The 21491-nt window shown below is 37.1% G+C and overlaps 1 protein-coding gene across 1 annotated transcript in view; it reads left to right on the top strand.

Annotated features, from left to right (window-relative positions):
• IPO5 (importin 5) overlaps window positions 1–21491 on the top strand; it is a 45554-nt gene that overhangs the window by 14002 nt on the left and 10061 nt on the right. The window contains exons 7-21 of the mRNA XM_074815423.1: window positions 2627–2749; window positions 2842–2962; window positions 6533–6620; window positions 9749–9855; window positions 12183–12307; window positions 12396–12485; window positions 12579–12752; window positions 12980–13198; window positions 14435–14518; window positions 15336–15468; window positions 15563–15684; window positions 16199–16295; window positions 16805–16977; window positions 17413–17524; window positions 18125–18180. Coding sequence (XP_074671524.1) covers window positions 2627–2749; window positions 2842–2962; window positions 6533–6620; window positions 9749–9855; window positions 12183–12307; window positions 12396–12485; window positions 12579–12752; window positions 12980–13198; window positions 14435–14518; window positions 15336–15468; window positions 15563–15684; window positions 16199–16295; window positions 16805–16977; window positions 17413–17524; window positions 18125–18180 — 1824 coding nt within the window. The remainder of the gene's footprint in view (window positions 1–2626; window positions 2750–2841; window positions 2963–6532; window positions 6621–9748; window positions 9856–12182; window positions 12308–12395; window positions 12486–12578; window positions 12753–12979; window positions 13199–14434; window positions 14519–15335; window positions 15469–15562; window positions 15685–16198; window positions 16296–16804; window positions 16978–17412; window positions 17525–18124; window positions 18181–21491) is intronic.

Raw genomic sequence — 21491 nt, 5'->3', positions numbered from 1 at the left:
CCTGTGGTGGTGGTGGTAGTGCACTTTTGGCAATTTTAAATTAGGCTAAATTTAGGTTAAAGACTGACTTCTTGATACAGTCAGTACAGCAGGTTCCTGTTGACAGTGTAAGCTATAAACCTTGTCTGTGTGCTTTGTGGCAAGCTGAAGAAAAATTGTGCCAAGTTTACTGTCTTCTGCAACCAATGGAATTCTGCTTGATCTTAAATGGAAACTGAGAGAAAATTTGTTAAAATCAACTGAACTTGAAAATGGGTTCTAGTGTGTACAAGATGAGTATTTTGATATCGAGGTCGCTATCTGGTGGTTAGTCCCTGTCTGTGACTCTGGCAATAACAATTGTATTGTTCAAAGATTGTAACTGGCTGAGAGGACCGTGTCTGCTGAGTACTGCATGAGTGGGAGTGAGGCAAGATTTGGGGTGGGCATGCCATTTGTCTTGATGTTTGGCAATTAAATAGTATGCTGTTTTTAAACTTCAGACTAATAGCCCACTTTGTGATATGAGTTTCAATCCTACTATTTTAGGCTGTGAAAACACATGTACTTGGCTTGCATTTTCAAGCTTTATATTGCAAATATAAAGCACAGAACTATGTTATGAAATCTATCTTTGTAAAGTACTTATTGTGAGAAGGACTAGATTTTCTGGCTGCAGTAACACAAGATGGCTATGAAGATCTGAGTTTATAAATAGGAGATGCGATGTGTTAGAATAGTGGTGAGTGACCTTTGGAGACAGTTGGATGCTTTTTTTGTTACTGTTGGAGTTCATTTTGTTGAAATATTGGCATGGTAAAAAAGCTAAAAATAAAATTCTGACTTAGCAGTTCAGTCTTTTCAGTACGATATCTGTAATGGTTATGCTGGAAGTTGAACTTTCAGAACTAATAGTTGAAACTTGTATCCAAGAGTTTTATCCTTCAGTGGAGGTAAAAGCAGCCAGACCTTCAACTGACTGTGGTTGTTGGTGTTCAATACTACAGAAAAGTGCCTCTGCCTTTTAGGACTCACCATGCACTTTTGAACTTTCTTCAGAAACCTAGTCTTGCATTAAAGAAATGTCAAAAGTTGCAATGAGTATAAAATACAGAGTTTTACAGAAACTAACAGTAAATATTACATTATCCTTTGCTAGAATCAGGGGACGAGTGGCAGCTGTTAGTCCAAAAGGCCTTAACCAAGATAGACTTTTTCCAGAACATTTCTGATACTGGAAGATGCTGCTTCTGTGTTAAAAGTGTGGGCTGTTTGAGTGGCATTATCAAAACTGCTGGATTCTAGACTTAAGTATTAAAAACCACCTAAAAACTAAACTCTAAAATAACTAAAAAAACCCTAAACTCTAAAAAATGTTTCTACATTAGGAAGACATCAGATACTTTGCTAATGAAAATGCCTTTCAAAACCCAAAAAGTGTGTTTAAAGACTGTTTTTTCTTTGGAGATTTGGGTTTTCGTGTCCTACTTCTAGAAGAGTTTTAACACCATTGAATACCTGTGTGCTGTTTTGGTATTAGAGTATCAACTTGATCAGTTAAAAGTAAGTTTTAAATTACTTTTCAGAATGTAGCTATGGGTTAGGAAAGATACTTGCAAAAAGCTTGATTTCTTTTTCTCTTTCCTACATCCTATGACTGAAGGCTTTAATTAAGGCCTTTCAGGTCTGCTTTAATTCGGTGGCTCTCCAGAGTTGTCTGGAAAAAAAGAAATTATTTAATCTTGAAGTTCCTGGTGTTTGTAAGTGTAAGCTATTCAAAGATGCTTTCGTGTAACAGGAAAAAAAGGAGTTAGGCTCATTTTCTTTCTTTTGGGCAGAGTTACTTTGAGTTTTTCTTTATTTAAAACAGATTTTGAAGTTTTGCTTGTCAAAACAGTGTGTGTTTTTTGCATGTCGGTGCCTCTGATGTGTGACCTTAATTTTATCTGAGTGTCTGTCTACTGTGTTAGATTTAAATTAATAATGGTCAATATTGATGGCGTATGACATTGCAAGCCATAACTTGTAGAAAACGTGTAGTTTTGGACCCTGCATATTAACTGTTTGTAGTTATTACAGATTGACGCATGCTGGCCGCCATAGCAGGGTCTGACCCTAGGATCCTGCTGATGAAAATGCAAAGTCTGAGTGAAGGCTTCCAATTAGTCTTTTATGAGTTCTCTGGTTACAGCTTGAGCTGGGTGCCTCCAGAGAGGGACCCCCAACCCAATTCACTCCTCTCAATTATACCCACACCACCCATCACCTGATCCCCAAGCCTGATCACTTAATTCTGGTTTGTGGTCTCTTGATTTCTTACTGGGTTTTCACTGTTGCTGAGCTGGCCTTCTTCTGAAGTTACTTCATTCTCTTGGTATTGTCTCCTTGGTCCTTCTTCATCCCACTCGTATCTGCCAGATTCAGCTAGTTCTTTGTCAGCAGTGTTAGTTTTATCAAAAAGTTTACTTGGCCAGTTCTTGCAGCCTAAGGCTTTAACTGCTTTAGCTGCTAATACTAAGCCACTAATGCTAAACAAGACTATTCAGAGAGACGAGAATGCAGTTAATAAATTTCTTCTATAACAGTGGTCTCATCCATAGTATTATTTGTTTTTATTTAATCTTATCTTCTTCTTATCTCTTTATAGGCTGTAAATGATTCCTGCTACCAAAACGATGATTCTGTCCTGAAATCCCTTGTAGAAATTGCAGATTCTGTTCCCAAGTATTTACGACCACATTTGGAACCTACATTGCAATTAAGTCTGAAGGTAAAGCTAGGAATTGTTTAAAAAAAAAAAAATAATCACTCTTTCTGCCCCAAAATTGCTGTTCTAACTGTTTGCTCTAATCTGGATTGTAGTTGTGTGCAGATGCCAGTCTCAGTAACATGCAGCGTCAGTTGGCGCTTGAAGTAATTGTGACCTTGTCAGAAACTGCTGCTGCTATGCTGAGGAGGCATACAAACATTGTTGCACAAGCCAGTAAGTATTTTACTCATTTTCTTTGTTGAAACAATTTGTCTTCCTTTACAGTTTTAAACTGACTTTGCAGGTGGTCAGTGTCAAAACCGTGTCTAACTCGGAGTTTGCTGGTGCTGATAACTTTAGGTGACACTGAATTGAGTTTTCTTATGGAGAAAACCCCTTCTTCTTATGACTCTTCATAAATTAATCTGTGCTTATGCAGCCACCAACAATGTGAAAAAATATAGTAGACTCTTCATTAGGTGCTTCCAAGGAAAATACTACTTTCATGCTTTTCTGCTGTCTTTGGAAATTTGTACTGTAAAAAAAAAAAAAAGTTGATGCATTTAGTTCTGAAGTTCTACGTTTGAAGTTTGGTATGTAGGCCAGATATTCTGTGGTGCTGGCAACTGAAGACTGCAGGAATTCAGCGTGCATGTTGAGCTTTAGTGTTGGGTTAAAGCTGTGAATTTAAAATCAGATGCTTATATAAATACTTAGAGATAGTCTAATTAGTCTATTTAACATCTGGATTGTAAATTCTTTGGAGAGGCACTTTTTTAATCATGCATTATTATATGAGATGCTAAAAATAACTGTCTTCTGGACAGCCCCAGCAGCAATACTGTATGCACTGGTATTTCTCTGCCTTTTAAACCCGTTTTGTGAGTAGGTCAGGGCACTGACACAGTGGTGTAACCCTCTTTTTGGAAAGATTCTTTTCCCACCTTGTTACAATTGTATTTGTCTAGATTCTTGCTGTTTTCTGAAACTTGCATAAAGGCAATCTGTTAAAAGGCAATTTTTTTACTTCTGTGCTTCGGCTGGAGAAAGTTGTGTATATGTATGTCACTAAATTAATCATAAAACTTCTGGAAAACGTGGACTGGATCTGCACTGTTTAAAAACTATTAACTAGAAGTTTTGCTTACTTGTAGAATAGTTTTTTAAAGAACAGATTCTTTTAGAATATATTTTGAAATTTGAAAATATTTAGAATTCTGTGTTTTCAGTCTGTCCTGTAGCTTGTTGGGAATATTAACACTTGACACTTGCTGTCCCCCAAATCACTACAAGCTTCTTATCTGGTCAGGCAGCATAGTGGAGAAGTACCTTCTATCTCTTTAGAATGTATTACTTGTATATTGGGTTGCTAGTTGCTGTTTAGGAATGAAATATTTGTATTAAGATATTGCATTAAGATAAGGCACCATGCAGGAATGAAATGCCTTTGGTTTGCAACCTGTTGTAAAATTGCTCTTAATGAATCACTAAGGTGAAAGACACTTATTTTTCAGACCTAGTAAAGCAGTTATGTTCAGAGAATGCTAAAAAGGTAGCCAAAAAGGATTGCTTTTGTCTTGGTTTTGTGCCTTAGTTTAAAAGGCTTTCTGTTTTCACTAAAAAGTTGATAAATCACTTGATCCTCACAACTAGAACTGGGTCTTAGGCAAAACTGTCATCTTATGCTGGTTTTACTGAACATGAGACTGATTTAGGAGTTAATCTGTGTTCTGTGTACCAGTTATCTACTCAGAATTCTATTTGGGTTCAGACTTCCCTCCTTGAGCTCAGAATTCAAGATAGCAGAGTGTTGTATTGCTTTTTCCCTAGAAATTGGAGCTGCAGCCTATCTTTGCCTGTAGTTTTGTTCAGTCTCCAGAAAATGGAGAGTCATGGCATGCTCTGACAAGAAGGAGGCTTAGTGGGGTCATCCTTAACTTGTTTGTGAACAGTCTATATATTGGCAATAATTAAATTTTGAGGGCTTGTTGGGACAATGTTGAAACTTTAATGTGCAACTCTACATTTAAAAAAATTCTCGGTGAAACTATACTTCCTGGCAACCACGTTCATATTAAACTTAAGAGGAAACAGCATGTTTACAAGCTTTTGCAAGTTCTAGATATAATGATGGCCAGACAGCTTTGGATGACAGTTTGTACTCAGCCTTGCTTGTTAGTAGCAACAAATGCTATGACATCAGTTTTTGGACCTGCATAGCATTTGTGGCGGATGATGGTTGACTTCCCTGTTTCAGAGATGTGACGATACATTGTTTTCATGTCTGTGCTTATGAGTGTCTGTGTCTGAAAAGCTTCTGGGCTATAATACTTTTTTTTGAGGAAATTCTTTTCAGTGACTGGTAAGTATATAGAATTCTGACATGTGGGCATCGTGCTAGAGAGTTCATAGTGTCCATTAAGTTATCTTGATATGTTTATAAAAGCTCTCTGAAGGTTTTTGCAGCCATGGTATAATCTCTGGCTGAAGATATGTAGTCACATCAAGCAAATCAATCCATAATTTGATCTTTTCTTGATACGTGCCCCACAATGCTGTCAGTGAGCAATAGTTTCTTCTGTCATCAGTTCACCAGAAGTTTCTCATCTGTCCAGATGTATGGTGAGGTGAGTTTGCTTAGGGTTGTGTCTCTGTTATAGATTTGCAGTAGTGTAAGTAAATTACAAAATTCACCAGTTTCAGTAAGTCTCAGCAGCAGCATGGACTACTGTATGCCTACTAGGTTTTGAGGTTGGTTGCTGTAAAGGTCAGTTAATGATGATGCCTGACTTCAAGATATGTGGTAGACTGTCCTAAAAAGATTCTTAAACCTCAAAGGTTGAGTATTTAACTGAAAACTTCTGTTTCCAGGGCAAAGTAAAGCTTTTCTGCATAAATTGTCTTGAATTCAAACAACTGCTCTGAGTGGTTAGTGTAATACAAGGTAAAGAATATTTCAGAGCACCTTACTTTGCTCTGAAAGTGCAAGGTATACTTTTCACCCCTTGGGCTTCTGAAGTGCACAGGAACAGGCAGGCTCACAATAGACAAATCCCTGCACTCCTTCCTCCTGTGAGAACACCTCAGAAGAATAGGTGTTGCTTATTACATAGTAGTTGCACATTATGATATAAAGCATGTGTAATAATAGCCTCTGTAAAGACTTACACTGAGAAGAGCAGACAGAATCAATCTATGGAGATAGAAGTAGAAAACTGGTGATTATTATGTGCAAGATATTTTCAAGATACAAGCCAAAATTTTACATTAAATGGGGAGAAGTTTCAAGTTCTAAACCATTACCTTACTGTAAAAGTAAATCTTCATGCTAAGTGACCACTGTACATACAGTTAACAAAAGTTATCATGTTTGTAAAACTTAAGGATTGAGTGTTGTTTTTCCATAATGAATATTGTCTCTTTCATCAGTAAATGTTCAAAGGATGATGTCAAAGTTCTTAAAGGATATATACTATTTTTAACGCTTTCAAGGAACTTTATTAAGGAATTTACTTTTTACAATCTCCATAATTTAAAAAAAAATTTGCATTGTGCTATTAGTCCTGGTAAGAAATACACTCAACTTCTTTTTACTCTCGATTTGAATGTTCTGAAAATACTTTTCCGAAAATCTATTGTGAATTATTGGCTGATGCAGTTTGACAGACTTGGCTATATGCTACTGGAAGAAGAGTTATTTTTCTTCAGTGATTTTTTTGAAAGGAGAGAACTTAAATTTTATGCTTGTTATTTGAGGAGCTATTTTAAGAAGGCAACCTAAGTTTAAAACTTCTTCTTTTTTAGTTCCTCAAATGTTAGCAATGATGGTTGACTTGGAAGAAGATGAAGATTGGGCAAATGCAGATGAGCTTGAAGATGATGATTTTGACAGGTAATTATGAAACTAGTTGTTTCAATATATTATCAAGACTGTGTGGCTAAAGGCAAATTTTAAGTGTAGGATGCAAGTGACTGCAGTGCATTACTTCTTTACTCAAGTAACCTTTATAATTTTGTTCCCTCGGTCATGAGTGGTATATATGACTCTTCTCAGACAGTTCATATGTAGGTTATTTACGTACTGTTCAGCAAGTAAGTAAATTCTTTCACTATCTGTGTATTGCTGTAATTTACTTCTACAAGTTGCATGTCCTTTTGTCTTCTCTTTTGCACTGTTTTAACTTTCCAAACTTGTTTCTTCTGTCATTTATGTTGCTTGGTTCAGAAGTCAGTGCTTTGTAACCCTTTAAATTGAGGACTTATCCTGAGGTTAGTTGGAGCCAAAGCTGAAGGATGCTGACCTGTTCAATCATCTACAACCAATCTCTTCATATTTTTCTGTATCTGTGCCCCTGAAAAGGTGGTGTTAAAGAAGAAAAACTGCCTACCTTCTGAAAGGACATCAGAATGCATAGTGGAATTCCTTGCTGGATTTCATCTAGCTAAAAAATATTATGATTTTGCTTTTATTTTACATCTTTTGGTATGGCTAGTAGTAGCTTATTTTGTTGTGTCTTGGGCAAGAAAGATCTAATAAAGATGTCCAGTCTTTCTGATTTGCTTATTCCTGTGTGGTTTGTAGCTTGCTCCAAATTTTCACTAAAATGACAGTTTTGTCTACAGCATCTTGTTACATCTGCTCTTGTCCAAATATAGTTAGAATAGAGTAGAAGAAAGCAGAAATACATGTAGGAGATAAGTATCTCCAGAATTCTGTGAAGACACAGATGTTCATCTACCAGTCTAGACACTTTTGCCACATCTGACATCTCCTTCAAGACTCAGATTTAATTAGAGTTTTGAAACATTTGTCACAGAACACTTTGAAATCTTCACAGGAAGGTAGGCAAGTGAAGAGATGTTGATTTACTACCAAACTGTATAGCAACTTCTACTAGATAGATGTGTAGGAATTTATGGAAGAACCTGTTTAATATCTGCTTGACTTAGAATACTTTTTTATGTTCCCCTTGATTATAGAATTGAAAGTAAGCTGTCCTTTCTTCCCCCTCTCACATGGTAGACCAGACCCTTTTAACTTGTTTTGTTTCCTCAACTTTGAAATTTTGCCATACAGGTAGAACTGTCAAACACCACTGCACTCAGGTTTGTCAAGTATTTGAATCTTTTCATTCAGCTAAATTTCAAGGGGAAATAGAGTATTAAAGTTCAAATTCTCATCAAGCCTTTCAGGGTGTGGAAGTTTATTCAGACGGCCTGCTTTAGGCAGCTTTAGTAAGTATGCTGAATCATCCACTTAAGGCATGCCAATTTCTCTCTATTTTCAGCAGAGTAACTTTGTTCTTCTAAACACAAGTTAGTTGCCTATGGATTTTAGAGTGAAAATTTTCCTTTTTTTTGTTAAGAGTCATGAGTAGAGTGAGCAAAGATCAGAAAACAAATCATGCTCAGCAACCTAAGCCTAAAGGGGAAATGTAGCTCATTTGGTCCTCGAAGTAATAGGAGAGCTTGAGGATTAGACACAAAATACTGGACAACAGCTAGTCTCTTGTGACTCTGTGCGTGGTGTTAGTTTTTCCTTTTAGCAGGTTCACTCATGTTACTATGTGTTTCCCAGCACCGAAGTTCACCTTTGTGGAGAGTTGTTCAGCTGATGTGCATGTTAATCTCTTTTGGTGCTTAAGTCTTTGTGGCTTCATAAGACAACTGGAATTCTGTGCAGTCCAAGAAATGGACTAATGATCATCAGGCTGTAGCCTAGTTAGGGTGTGTTCAGATCTGACTAAGGGGGATGTGAGTCAGCCTACACAAAACCAGCAGGGAATATTTTAGCATTTCCAGTTTTTTGTTGCTCTGACTTCATAGAGCAGTAAAATTCTAAAGGAGGAAAAGGTTAATCCAACTTCCTCTTTTCCTGGCAAAAGCCTTGCAAACATTGCGGGAAGGTGTGTGGTCATTTTTCTAAGTTAGACTATCTTTATTTCCTCAAACTAAAGGTGTGAATTAATAGTGGGAGGAAAGAGCTCAAAGAACATAATTTCAGACAAAAATTGCCATTAACTTTAGTGAGTTTCCTCCAATCTAAACCTAAGCGCCCATGCTCTGTTGTCTTGCTGGTGATGTGTCTGTTTATTTAAACATGACTAATCTGAAGAACAAATACAATACTGTCAATATATTTGTGCAAACACCTTTGTTCATAGCATGTGAGTTTCTAGACGGTTTGTAAGGAAAATCGGGGATTCAAGCATAATAGTTGAAGACCTCTATTTCTGACCCAGCTGACTGCTACTTCAAAGAAAAGGGAGGTTCATCCCTTTCTGAACCATTACTCAGCTTTTCCACCAGCCTGGGTGTCTAGGATGGACTGTAATAACCTTGAGTTATTACAGTGCAAGCCATACCCAGACTGTAACTGGAAAGTTTTTTGCTTTTATGTAGGGAATAATTCTATTGGGTGGAACAAGACACTTTACACAGATAATGTTTGGCTGTTCTCAGTTCTGGAACTGGCTAAGAGTCACAGATTCCTCACCTGGGCTGAATATTTTCTGCCTGAGTCATTGTCAAGAGAACATGCTACTAGACTACTGGTACTGCAGCCATGCAAGAAGGGGCTCTTAGGTACCAAAGCTTGAATTCTGCTGGTTCACCTGATTCATAGCAAGTCTGAACTGGTTTGTGTTCTCGTGACAGAAAGATGATAGCCAGTATTATTGCTTAATTCATTGCAAATTTAGTTTCAGCTTTCTAGGTATGTGTAATTGTTGTGAAATTGTCTATACCTTCAGTGCTAGCAAGGCCCAAGTTTCTTTGGTAATAACTTAGTCAGTGGGCTACAGATAATAAATGTTTAGGTGGAGGGTAAATAATTATTTTGTGACTGGTGTGTGTGCTTTTAGGTTTGGGTATGCTTTATTTACTTATGGAGGCTCATGTGCATTCAGATGGCAGAAGTTTGAAGACTAGAACTGCAGGAAAGGGCACTTCCGTGCCCTGTTGGACTGTTTGTTTTATTGTAGATATCAAACCACTGATATTTCTGTAACTGATGTTTAGCAATGCAGTTGCTGGTGAGAGTGCACTGGACAGGATGGCATGTGGCCTTGGAGGAAAACTTGTTTTACCTATGATTAAAGAACATATTATGCAAATGCTTCAGAATCGTAAGTCACTGCATTTTCTTTTCTTTTACAGTTCTATCCTTTCTGGGAGCTTTGATACCTCTTAAATCTTTGTGTTTAGCTACTTGATATATTTTTAAACACTTCCACTTTTGATTTCAGTAGCAAAACTTGTAAATGCTGTGAACTTGGAAGTTTAGATTGTGATTTATTAAACTTCTATACAGTGCATTACAACATTTTTCTGGAACATGGACAGCTGAACAGAGATGTCAAAAACAAAACAGTACATTTTATTTTTAAACTCACTTTGAATTAAATATAAATAAGGGAAGACTTTTTACTTTAGAATATTCTTTTTAAATCCCTACAGAGTGCCTCACAGTACCTCAAATATGCCTGAACTGCCACCTGTTATTCTGTAGCTCAAATTTTTTGCTTCTTCAGAAGTGCTGCATTTAAGTGAAATTTTAATACTTTACAGCATTACAGTTCATAGAGGAAAACTTATCTTTCCTTTTTTCCCTGTCTGTGGTAGGCTGGCTGTCTTTTGGTATGGTGATTTTAATACTTGCTTCCTGAGGTGGTTCCATATATTCTCATCAGTTGTTTTGTGTGCTTCTTTTCCTCTTAAAATACCTGTAATGCTTGCTCAGGCAGTCATTCAAAAAAGTACTGTGCATATGCTACATGTGCTTTCACTTGACCTGTGCTTTGAACCTTTGAAGTAGAAGATAATGCAAAAGTTCTGGGTATTTTTCCTACCTTCATGATTTAAAACCCAGTCCAAAAAAGACTTGTTGCCATATTGGATATGGAACATAGGGCTACTCAAGGTACCACCTGTAGAGTGTGAACACTTATAAAGTCAGTTTGGAATTAAGTTTTTCCATAAAAGAAGTTTTATTAAGGAAATGGATTAACCTGAATCTTCCAGTGTTAACAGCTTCAAAGCTAGCAAATGCCTAGTTTTGTAGTACCCACAGAAAGGTGTAGAGTCTAATGGCTGTAAGACCTGACTCCTGTGAAGGGGAGAAGTCATGCTGTTGATGGCTGATGCTTTCTGCTGGGTCAGAGCTTTCCATAACAATTAGTACTCTTTGGAAAAGGGAAATGCAGTAGATATTGTTTGGTTCAGAGGCTTTCACTGGTAGGGAGTTGGGAGGAAAGATGAAGACATTTAGATTAAAACATCATCAATAGTCTCAGAAATCAAACTTTCCCTTCTCTTCTCCACACCGCTGTTCTCACAAATGTTTATTGAAATAATAATTTAAAACTTCTGGGTCTGGATTGGGTAGCCAGATGGTCCAAACATGATTGTGTTTCTTTTTGTAGTATCGTTAATTTCAAGTCTGGAATGCATGCTAATAGTAATACAGTGGGAGTAACAAGAGGTGCAGGCTTAACTAGGAACATCCAATGAATAGCACAAAATAAACTGCTTCTTCACTGTAGCTTCTGTCAAGTTGATATTCATCTCATCCTGATCAAACAGAAGCTTGAGTGTCAGGATTCCGGTGCTCTGAACTGCAGTGTTCTTCATTCCAGGAATTTAATACATTACCAGCAATAATGAAATCTTGCAGTATTTTGGGAAAGAAGTTCTGATGCATGTCTTTCCCGCAGGTCATTTGATAAACCTGTTCTTCTCATTTTCTTTTCTGTAATCCCATGGTTTCTAGCACAGAGAAAGATTTTGTAAAAAAAAGAAATTAAAGTTTCTCATGTTTCCCTTGCCTAAAGAAAAAGGAGAGGGGCATGAAAGATCCATTTCAACAATACCCATTAGCCTGAGAATAGGCTAACAGGACTCGGAGGTGGGGAAAGCCTTACATCCCTAAATGTAATGTTACTGCTCTTAAACAGTCTTGGGGAGACTGTTGAAAAGTTTAGTACTAATTATTTCTTTGTTTTAAATCTTGATATTATTTGAGTCACTAGACCTTTTCTCCCTCCTGACATAAAGAGGAAGGTATAGACTTTCTGATACTATTTAAAAAAAAAAAAAAAAAAAAATGGGAGTGAGGGAAAAATAAACACTGCCCTGATGTTTCCCTGGTTAGCTCATTTAATTAAAATGCAGTTCCCAGGTTTTAGTACTATGTACATACTTGTATCAGCAGTTGAGAATTCTTTTTTCTAGGTCTGGATTTGGCCTGGATTAGATACGCAAATTTTCATGCATCTCTGGATGTATGAGGAAAAGTGAAAAGTGTTTTAACAAATCAAGTAGATGCAGCAGTTTCCCTTCCCTCTCCTATTCTTCACTCTTTCTCCTCCTGTAGCCCCCAGAAAGGTGATTTGTCTTTGTGGTGCTTTTTAGTTTCCAAAATAACATATTTATTTTCATTTTTACTCTTCTGTAGCTGACTGGAAATATAGGCATGCTGGCTTGATGGCGCTCTCAGCCATTGGAGAAGGTTGCCACCAACAGATGGAGGGAATTTTAAATGAGATAGTTAATTTTGTTTTGCTATTCCTTCAGGATCCTGTGAGTATAATTCTGGTAATGATTTCAAAATGTTTTCATTTCTGCTGTCATGACTATTGTTAACTATTTGAGGGAAATACTTTTTCAGCATCCAAGGGTAAGATACGCCGCTTGTAATGCTATCGGACAAATGGCAACTGACTTCGCACCTGGTTTTCAAAAGAAATTTCATGAGAAGGCAAGTAGTAGAATAGTAAAAAAAAAAAAAAAAAGGTAAAACTATGTCCTCTTCAGAAATTGGTTCTTCTGAAAATAAACATTTCTTTTTCAGGTAATAGCAGCTCTTCTGCAAACCATGGAGGATCAAGGCAACCAGCGTGTTCAAGCCCATGCAGCTGCAGCACTCATTAACTTCACTGAAGATTGTCCCAAGTCACTGCTTATTCCATATTTGGATAATCTAGTGAAGCATCTTCATTCCACTATGGTGATAAAATTGCAAGAGGTATAATATACGGAACAAATTGTTTCATGAAGGGTAACCTTGTAACATATGCAGAATTAAGTATAGCTGAACCAAGACCTCTGAAATAAGCCAGTATACATATCTGCTGATGTGGGTCTAAACTGACAAGAATTAGGATACAACAAGAGCAGATTTTTACATTTGGCTTGCTTTTAAGTAAAGTATGTGCTTTAGAAATGTAACACTTTATTCTTCCTCTTTCCAAGTTGATACAGAAAGGCACTAAGCTAGTTTTGGAGCAAGTTGTGACTTCAATTGCATCAGTTGCAGATACAGCAGAGGAGAAGTTTGTTCCCTACTATGATTTATTTATGCCCTCTTTAAAACACATTGTTGAGAATGCTGTTCAGAAGGAATTAAGACTTTTACGAGGAAAGACTATTGAATGCATCAGCCTAATTGGTCTTGCTGTTGGTAAAGAAAAGGTAAGCTTAGGTCTTATCTAATGGTCTAAATATATTTTAATATGCCTTTGTTTTTTGCAGTGTTAACACTGAATTAATATATACACTTGTTAAACATAGAGCCTTGTTGCTGATTTCTGTTTGTCTTCCTGTTTTCATTTCTGAGGTGACTGTCTTTCTGTTTAGATTCACAAATTCACAATAGAATCTTATGAGACTATTACAGCTTAAGTTATTCTTGTCACACTGAACAATGTTGAAATCAAGCATTTTTTCTTTGTTTGGGTTTTTTTTGCCTTAAGAGAAATCTTGGAGCATCTCATTTAGTCAGTGTCAGAATGGCGGGAAAATTTTTCAAATGAAACTTAACACAGTTTTTGTATGCAGATGCCTGAAAAGGTTTAAATGTGCTCATAATTGAACTTGAAGTACTTGCTTGTCATGAGGCTTAATGTATTTGACAGGGGTTTTTTTGATAAGTTGGTTAAAACATGTCTCTAAAAGTATGGAGAAACAACTGTGAAGGATGTTGTAAGAGTCTAAGTGTTCTGATAGCCAGTTCACATTACATTTTGCAGATTTTCATTTTATTTTATTGAGTGAACAAAACAGAAAAATCACACTTCAAAGTAAAATAATGTGATATATGCAGTACGAAAATACTAATAGTCCCCCTCAAAATTACCAGCCCCTTCCTTTGACTTGGAAGGACTACCAGAAAACTTACTGTTCATGCACCCAAATTTTAAACAAATTTTAAACATAACGAATGTTTAATAAATCATTCTTGGATGACTACTGGGAACATGGGCAGTGAAAAGAAAGTAGGTGTAACATCACAGGGGCATGGGATGTGACCTAAAATGTTACTAGATCATAACTTAGTGGCTTTTGCTGTCAGCTTTTATCCCAGTTCCAGAAAGGAGTCAAAATAGTAAGGAGGTATCTGGGAAAGTTAGAATTGTCAGATACTTTTTGTGAGTATTAGTATTTACTTATGTAGTGTTTTATTTAAATAGTCCTCTACTTCTAAGTATGTGAACAGAGGTACAGTGAAGCTTAAAACAAGAATGACGGTGATGCTTCCAGAAGAACTACTTGTGTTTTCACTTCTATCCTCATTTCAGTCTGTTTCCAGCTTTAGCTTATGTCTTGATAATATGTTGGATTCAACACCAAACAATTTAAGTGAGCGTTTAAGTCTGAAAAGTACCCTTTTAATTTGCGTTTAAAAACATAGTTGTTTCCTGTATCTAGTTTATGCAGGATGCATCAGATGTAATGCAGCTGTTGTTAAAGACACAAACAGACTTCAGTGATCTAGAAGATGATGATCCACAGGTATGTTAAAATCGTGCATAGCTCATTGGTTAGTGTTAAAAATGTTCTTTGTACGTGTAACATTTCCGTGCCCCCGCCCCATGTAATTACACCTTCAGATTAATTGTTCAGCATGTCTTACAAACACTGAGATTGATTGCCCTAAGATGGCCTTAGAGTCTTCCACAGAAGTATGATTAGGAAATGAGACTTTCAGGACCTATATTTGCTGAAGAAATTTCAGCATGTGGGTAATCATTCCTTGTCTTAGTAACTACTTTGTTTGGCATTGTATGACCTATTCCCTTGCTGTCACCTTCTTATAAATAGTTCAACAAGACTTGTTAGACAGCTGTTCTAATGAGTGGAGAGCTATTTTGACGTGCAGCTGAAAACATACTCCTCTGAAAACACTGTACTGCACTCTTTTTTTTTTTTTTTTTTTTGCTCTATTTGCTGTTTTCAGGAACGTGACTCAATAGTATAATTTAAATTCAGGAAATTATTCGTTTCAGAAAGAAATTTACTTTTCAATACAGTTGTGATTGCATTACAAGTACATCTTATACTGTCACATTTTTACATGTATAGCAACTTTGATCAGAGGTAGTGTCAATACATTGTTACAAATAAAGACGTGGGACAGATCTTTTGAAGATGCATTTTTATATGGATTGCATATTGGATGAGTTCTTCTCTTTGAAATAAGTTTTATCACTGCTGACAAATTCTTTTAAAAAGTCCTGTTGTGTAACATTCTTCCTTTATGTTTTTCTTTTAAGTAAGCATTAAAATAAAATGTGGGACATGAAAATTCTGACTGTCTTCTCTTTTATAGATTTCTTACATGATCTCAGCATGGGCCAGAATGTGTAAAATTCTTGGAAAGGAATTTCAGCAGTACCTTCCTGTTGTCATGGGACCTCTAATGAAGACTGCATCCATTAAACCTGAAGTAGCTCTTTTAGACAGTAGGTTTAAGATGTTTTGCTTGAAAGAGTACTGGAATACATGATTCTGTAGCACATTTAGATTACTTTTTTTTTTCCCCCCTCTGTATAACAGCACAAGATATGGAGAATATGAGTGATGATGATGGTTGGGAATTTGTAAATCTAGGAGATCAGCAAAGTTTTGGAATTAAAACTGCAGGCCTTGAAGAAAAAGCAACGGCATGCCAGATGCTGGTGAGTAATAGGAGAGTTTTGGTGATCTGTGTATTGCTGGACAATCATCTGAAGCCAAAATCTGTATTTATAGTATCAAATGAAATAGTTCTGTTTTTCTTAGGGTGATAGTGTTAAGTTTGGATTTCAGATGCTTCATTGCATGTGGCTTGCTTGATTAAAAACAATTTCTTCAGTTTGGAGCTTCAATTTTTAAGATGAACAGATAGTTTTCCTTTGTTAGCAAAACTTTTAAGGAATTTGAGATGTTAGAATAGTTCCTTTTTGCAAATATTGATGTTTCTGAATTCGGTTTGAAAAACACATGTGCGTACTAAGAGTGAGACCTCATGCTGCTATCAGGTTTTCTTAAAATACCATAATGGAGGGAATAGGTAAAGAAATTATTGCATGTTTTGTAAAATAAATTTTAAAACCTTGAACTTTTAACAGTCTTTCTCACCACTACATAGTTGAAAAATATTAGTAACAGTATTTTCCCTTAAAGGTGGCATTTCCATGCTCTGTGTTTCAGGTTTGCTATGCAAAAGAACTAAAAGAAGGATTCGTGGAGTACACAGAGCAAGTTGTAAAGCTGATGGTTCCCTTGTTGAAGTTCTATTTCCATGATGATATCCTATTAACGAATTCTACTGTGAAAACAGAAACTTCGTTTGGAAGAATCAGAGTTGTACTTACTGTTTTCCTAAATGAATTGAAAGTGTTAGTGTTAAAAAATTCTGTTGCTTTATAGCAGAAATTGTTTCTGAGAACGTTGTTTTACACACTATTTTAGGCAATGTATCCTACTTTTTCCCCCTAGTTTCTTTTTAAATAAGCATGTTTATAATGTTAAAAGCAAACAGTAAAGAAAGTGATGTTTGTGACAGCAAAGTGAAGGAGAACTTGTATAGCTGTTCTGTCATGGCCTGAAACAGGCTTGAAACAACTTTTAAATAGCAAACAGTTTAATTTTCCTATGATCTTAATCTGTATCTAATTAAGAAATCAAATGCACTGAACTGTAATTAAAAAAAGTAAATTTCAGGTAGAAAGCTAGTAACTTCATTACGGTGGTAGGTGCTTAAATTCTAAGCACTTTATGTAAGCCTTGATTGTTTTATTTCCTTAATAATGAAACGTGTTCGAGTGGCAGCAGCAGAGTCAATGCCCCTCCTTCTTGAATGTGCTAGAGTTCGTGGGCCAGAGTACCTCACACAGATGTGGCACTTCATGTGTGATGCGCTCATCAAAGCCATTGGGACAGAACCAGATTCAGACGTTCTTTCAGAAATAATGCATTCTTTTGCAAAGGTAACTTTCTTCCGTACAAATTTTGTGGTGTTGCTGTTTGTAGCTTTTTATGGTAGGAAAGGACATGTGTTTGGTGTTCATTGCAAGGCTTCCTCTACATGAATTTTGGCTTGACTAAATGTTGTTATAGCTGATTGAAGAACTTAGTTGTACTTTTTTGCAAGAACCAAAATTCCAAAGTATTAACTTAGAATAATTGCCAGATTTGTTAATTTTAACTGCAAACCACCGCAGTTATGTGCATGAAACGTACAGTGGTGCTATGCCTTGCTTGCATAATTTGAGCATTGATTACAGTATGAATGTTCTATTAGTATTACTTCTGCTAGTGATCACTTAAAGCAGAGCATGTATTAATATTCTCTGTGTACTTAGATTTCATTGAGACTGCTCATGAAACTTAAAGCTGAAAAACTGATCATTTTATTTCACTAGTGCATTGAGGTAATGGGAGACGGATGCCTTAACAACGAACACTTTGAAGAACTTGGAGGAATATTGAAAGGAAAACTAGAAGAGCACTTTAAAAATCAAGAATTAAGACAGGGTAAGTTAACACAAATTCCTGTTAACATGTGATAATGGCTGTTCTTTAAAGCAGAATTCCTAATAATTTCTGAAGACACAAAAAAAGCTTAGTTCAGATTTCTTTGATTTGCATACTTGTATAAGATAACTGGGATTTGAAACAACAGAATCCATGAGTTACATTTGTAAGCTTTGGGAGGATTAAGATGGCATCACTTGCAGAAAGACTGTCGTTTAATCAAAGTTGATGGACAGATTTACTTGACAGTGCACATGTCTATGGTGTTGTCATTTCTGTGGTTTTTTTTCATCTGAAGTCTTTACAGTTTTCTTAAAGCAATGGTAGTTTCTTATTTCTGTGCACTTTTGTCCTTATGTACAAGCTGGTGCATTTATTTCTATTTCATGCACTTTTACACATTCTTAAATTGAGCTATCTCATTATACTACTTGTTTTTCTGTGAAAGCTCTTTGAAGCTTCTTAAAGACAAAAAAATCCTGTTGCCTCTTCAGCTACTATTTCTTATTTTCTAAATTGGTTTCTGCATGATTTTTTCCCTTTCACAGGGAAAATGCGCTTCTAGAAATGTAATGGTTTAATATTTGTTTTTTAATTTAGTGAAAAGACAAGATGAAGACTATGATGAACAAGTTGAAGAGTCATTACAAGATGAAGTAAGTTGGTTTGGGGAATTTTTCCACTCATAAAGCACCAGGATGGAAATACATTACACAGATACGCTATGCTACTCAATTAAAGCATAGTGCATCCTCAGAATGATTTCTTCCTGGAAGAATGTTCTGTTAGCATATTTCTTCAAAACTTCGACTAAGAAATGGGTCACACTACATGTGTGAATTAGGAAAATACAAAAGGTTTCCTTGTCCGTTATACCGAAGGAGTAAGTTCAGGATATAGATCTTCATTTTCTTCATCCTCTCAGATAATTCTTAGACGACTTTAAATAGTCTGCTGTCAAATGCTGTATCAGCGGTAATCTAAAGCCTAGCCCTGCTGACTTGCTTCTTCTTTGTGCCTTATGACCTAGGCAGCTCTTAACCTTGAGCATACCTCTGATACCTAGACCTCTGACGTGTGAGGTCAGGAGCCTGTCTCAGAAAGAATAGACCTAAAATAGTATCAAAGGAGGACAGCAGAATGAATAGCTGGCATAATGTGTTTGCAAGCTATTGTGTTTGTGTGAGAGAATACCAAAGTGACTAGCTGCTAAGATAACGAACTGACTTTTTAGTTTGAAGGGGAGGTGACTGTAGAAGAGATACGATAGTTCTATTAAGTTATTATTGGTATGGAGAGAGTAATAAAGAATAATAAACCATTGCTGCTTATAACATGAGACATAAAGGATACTCAGTAAATTTAAGAACTAGGAAATTTTTTTGCCACACAATGCAAGTGTGAAGCTTATGAGCTTGAATTGTGAAGCTTGTTTATATGAGTTTCACCTGTATGCCAACTCCAGAATGTATCTTAACAGATCATGCACCCGTATGTAAATACTTACTTAAACAACAGTGCAGTTCTTGAGCCCCTTTCCTTTGGGAACGTTAGGCCAACATTCAAAAGGATAGGTTTCTGGTGCCTACATACTGCTTGGAATCAAAAAATAGCAAAACTCAATTTCTGAGCCAAGAGCCTTTCCTGATTTTTCTCCCTTTCTTACTTGCAATGTTTACTGTTCATTCTTGCAGACAGTGAGATAGGTGGTTTGTTATCTTTTTTTCTTATGTGTCACTCTGTACTGATAATGAGAGAAAATGCTAGCAAGCAGCAGTTTCAGAAGAGCTGAATCCATACTCTGCAGAGTTGCAAGGCATTTTTAAAAATGCTTTAATTTATATTTGACCTTGCTGATTTTTTTTTTTAGACTGCACGAAAGACTTATCTGCATTACCCTGTGAAAGTAGGAGTGGGACCAGAATGTCACTTGCCATATGGACAGAATTAACATACAGTAATGAGTAACATTTGGATATGCATCTTTGATCCCAAATATGTTTATGTAGCCCTTACCTCAAGGCAGCAGAAATATAAGGGAGTACAGAAGTCATGAAAGATATTTGAACAGTAGTTTCAGTAAGGTATCCAGATACAGCCCTAGCTTAGGCAGTAACTGCTGATTTGATAGAGGGTAGGAGAAGGCATACACTAAGCAAGTCTTATGCTCTCCCCATGAACATCTGTTACCAGCTATTAGTAAACAGGCAATACCAAGCGAGGTGGACCTTGTGGTGTGTTGCAGCAGTTCTCTACCTCTATTTTCATTTGTGCGTGTTTTCTGGAGTTATTGGCTGAATTATTCCTTGAAAATGCAGTTGTTGTTTAACCAGGGAGGGTTTAAATATGCAGTTGTGGGAAGCTGTCTGCTGCATGAGAAATACTTACTAGTTTCTCACTAGGGACCAGAAGCTAGCTGTATTCTGTTTTCCCTGCTTGTTAAAGTATGAACTTGATTAAAGGAACCATCCTGAGTACAACAGAACCTGCTTTAAAAAAAGTTAAAGGGTTTTCCCAACACAAGTGTGCCCAGGGAATGATTATCCCTTTCAGATACAACATGAATTGATAGCTGAATCTGAGCTAAGGATCTTTACTTCACCAGTTTGATGCATTAATTGGGCAAGATGAAAAATGAAGTTAAGCAATAAGAGGAGAGAATTGATATTCCACATATTTTTGCCACAATCTTCTGTCACAAATCTTTTTAAGAAGGGTAAAAAGGAGGACCCTGGAACCTACCAGCCAGTCAGTCTCTCTCTGTGCCTTGTAAGATCATGGAACAGATTTTCCTGGAAGCTGTGTCAAGGCATGTGGAAGACAGGGGGCTGATTAGAGACAGCTGATGTGGCTTCACAGAGGGCAAATCATGCCTGACTAATTTGGTGGCTTCTGTGATGGGAGTGACTGCTTTGGTGGATTAAGGAAGAGCAACTGATGTCGTCTATCTTGACTTCTATAAGGCCTTTGACACGGTCCCACACAACAGCTTTGTCACTAAATTGGAGTGGTACAGATTTGATGGATGGACTGTTTGGTGGATAAGGAATTGGCTGGATGGCCATGTCCAAAGTGTTGCATTCAGTGGCTCAACGTACAAATGGAGATCAGTAACAAGGAGTGTCTCTTGGGCCTATATTGGGACCAGTTCTGTTCAGTATCTTGGTTAACAACATAGGTAGTGGGATTGAGTGCACCCTCAGCAAGTTTGCAGATGACACCAAGCTGTGTGGTGCAGTTGATGTACTTGAGGGAAGGGATGTGCCATCCAGAGGGACGTGGACAGGCTTGAGAGGTGGGCCTGGGCAAACCTCATGAAGTTCAACAAGGCCAAGTGCAAGGTCTTGCACATGGGTCAGGGCATTCCCCAATATCAGTACACACTAGGGGATGAATGGATTGAGAGCAGCCCTGTGGAGGAGGACTTAGGGGTACTGGTGGATGAAAAGCTGGACATGAGCCAGCAACGTGCGCTCGCAGCCCAGAAAACCAATTGTGTCCTGGGCTGCGTAAAAAGAAGTGTGTCCAGCAGGTCAAGGGAGGTGATTTTCCCCCTCTACTCTGGTGAGACCCCCACCTGAGCATGCAGTTTTGGGGTCCACAGTACAAGAAAGACACAGACCTGTTGGATTGGGTCCAGAGGAGGGCCACAGAAATTATCAGAAGGAAGGAACACCTCTCCTACAAGGAAAGGCTGAGAGAGTTAGGGTTGTTCAGCCTGGAGAAGAGAAGGCTCTGGGGAGACCTTATTGTGGCCTTTCAATATATAAAGAGGGCTTACATGAAAGATGGAGAGAGATCTTTTACCAGGGCCTGGTAATGACAGGGCATGGGGCAACAGTTTTAAACTAAAAGAGGGTAGGTTTAGATTCAACATAAAGAAGAATTTTTTTATGATGAGGGTGGTGAGACACTGGAAGAGGTTACCCAGAGAAGCTGTGGATGCCCCCTCCCTGGCAGTGTTCAA

The sequence above is a fragment of the Strix aluco genome, chromosome 2 (genome assembly GCF_031877795.1).
Source record: "Strix aluco isolate bStrAlu1 chromosome 2, bStrAlu1.hap1, whole genome shotgun sequence".
NCBI classification, from domain to species: Eukaryota; Metazoa; Chordata; class Aves; order Strigiformes; family Strigidae; genus Strix; species Strix aluco.
This window is presented reverse-complemented; position numbering and strand designations above follow the sequence as displayed.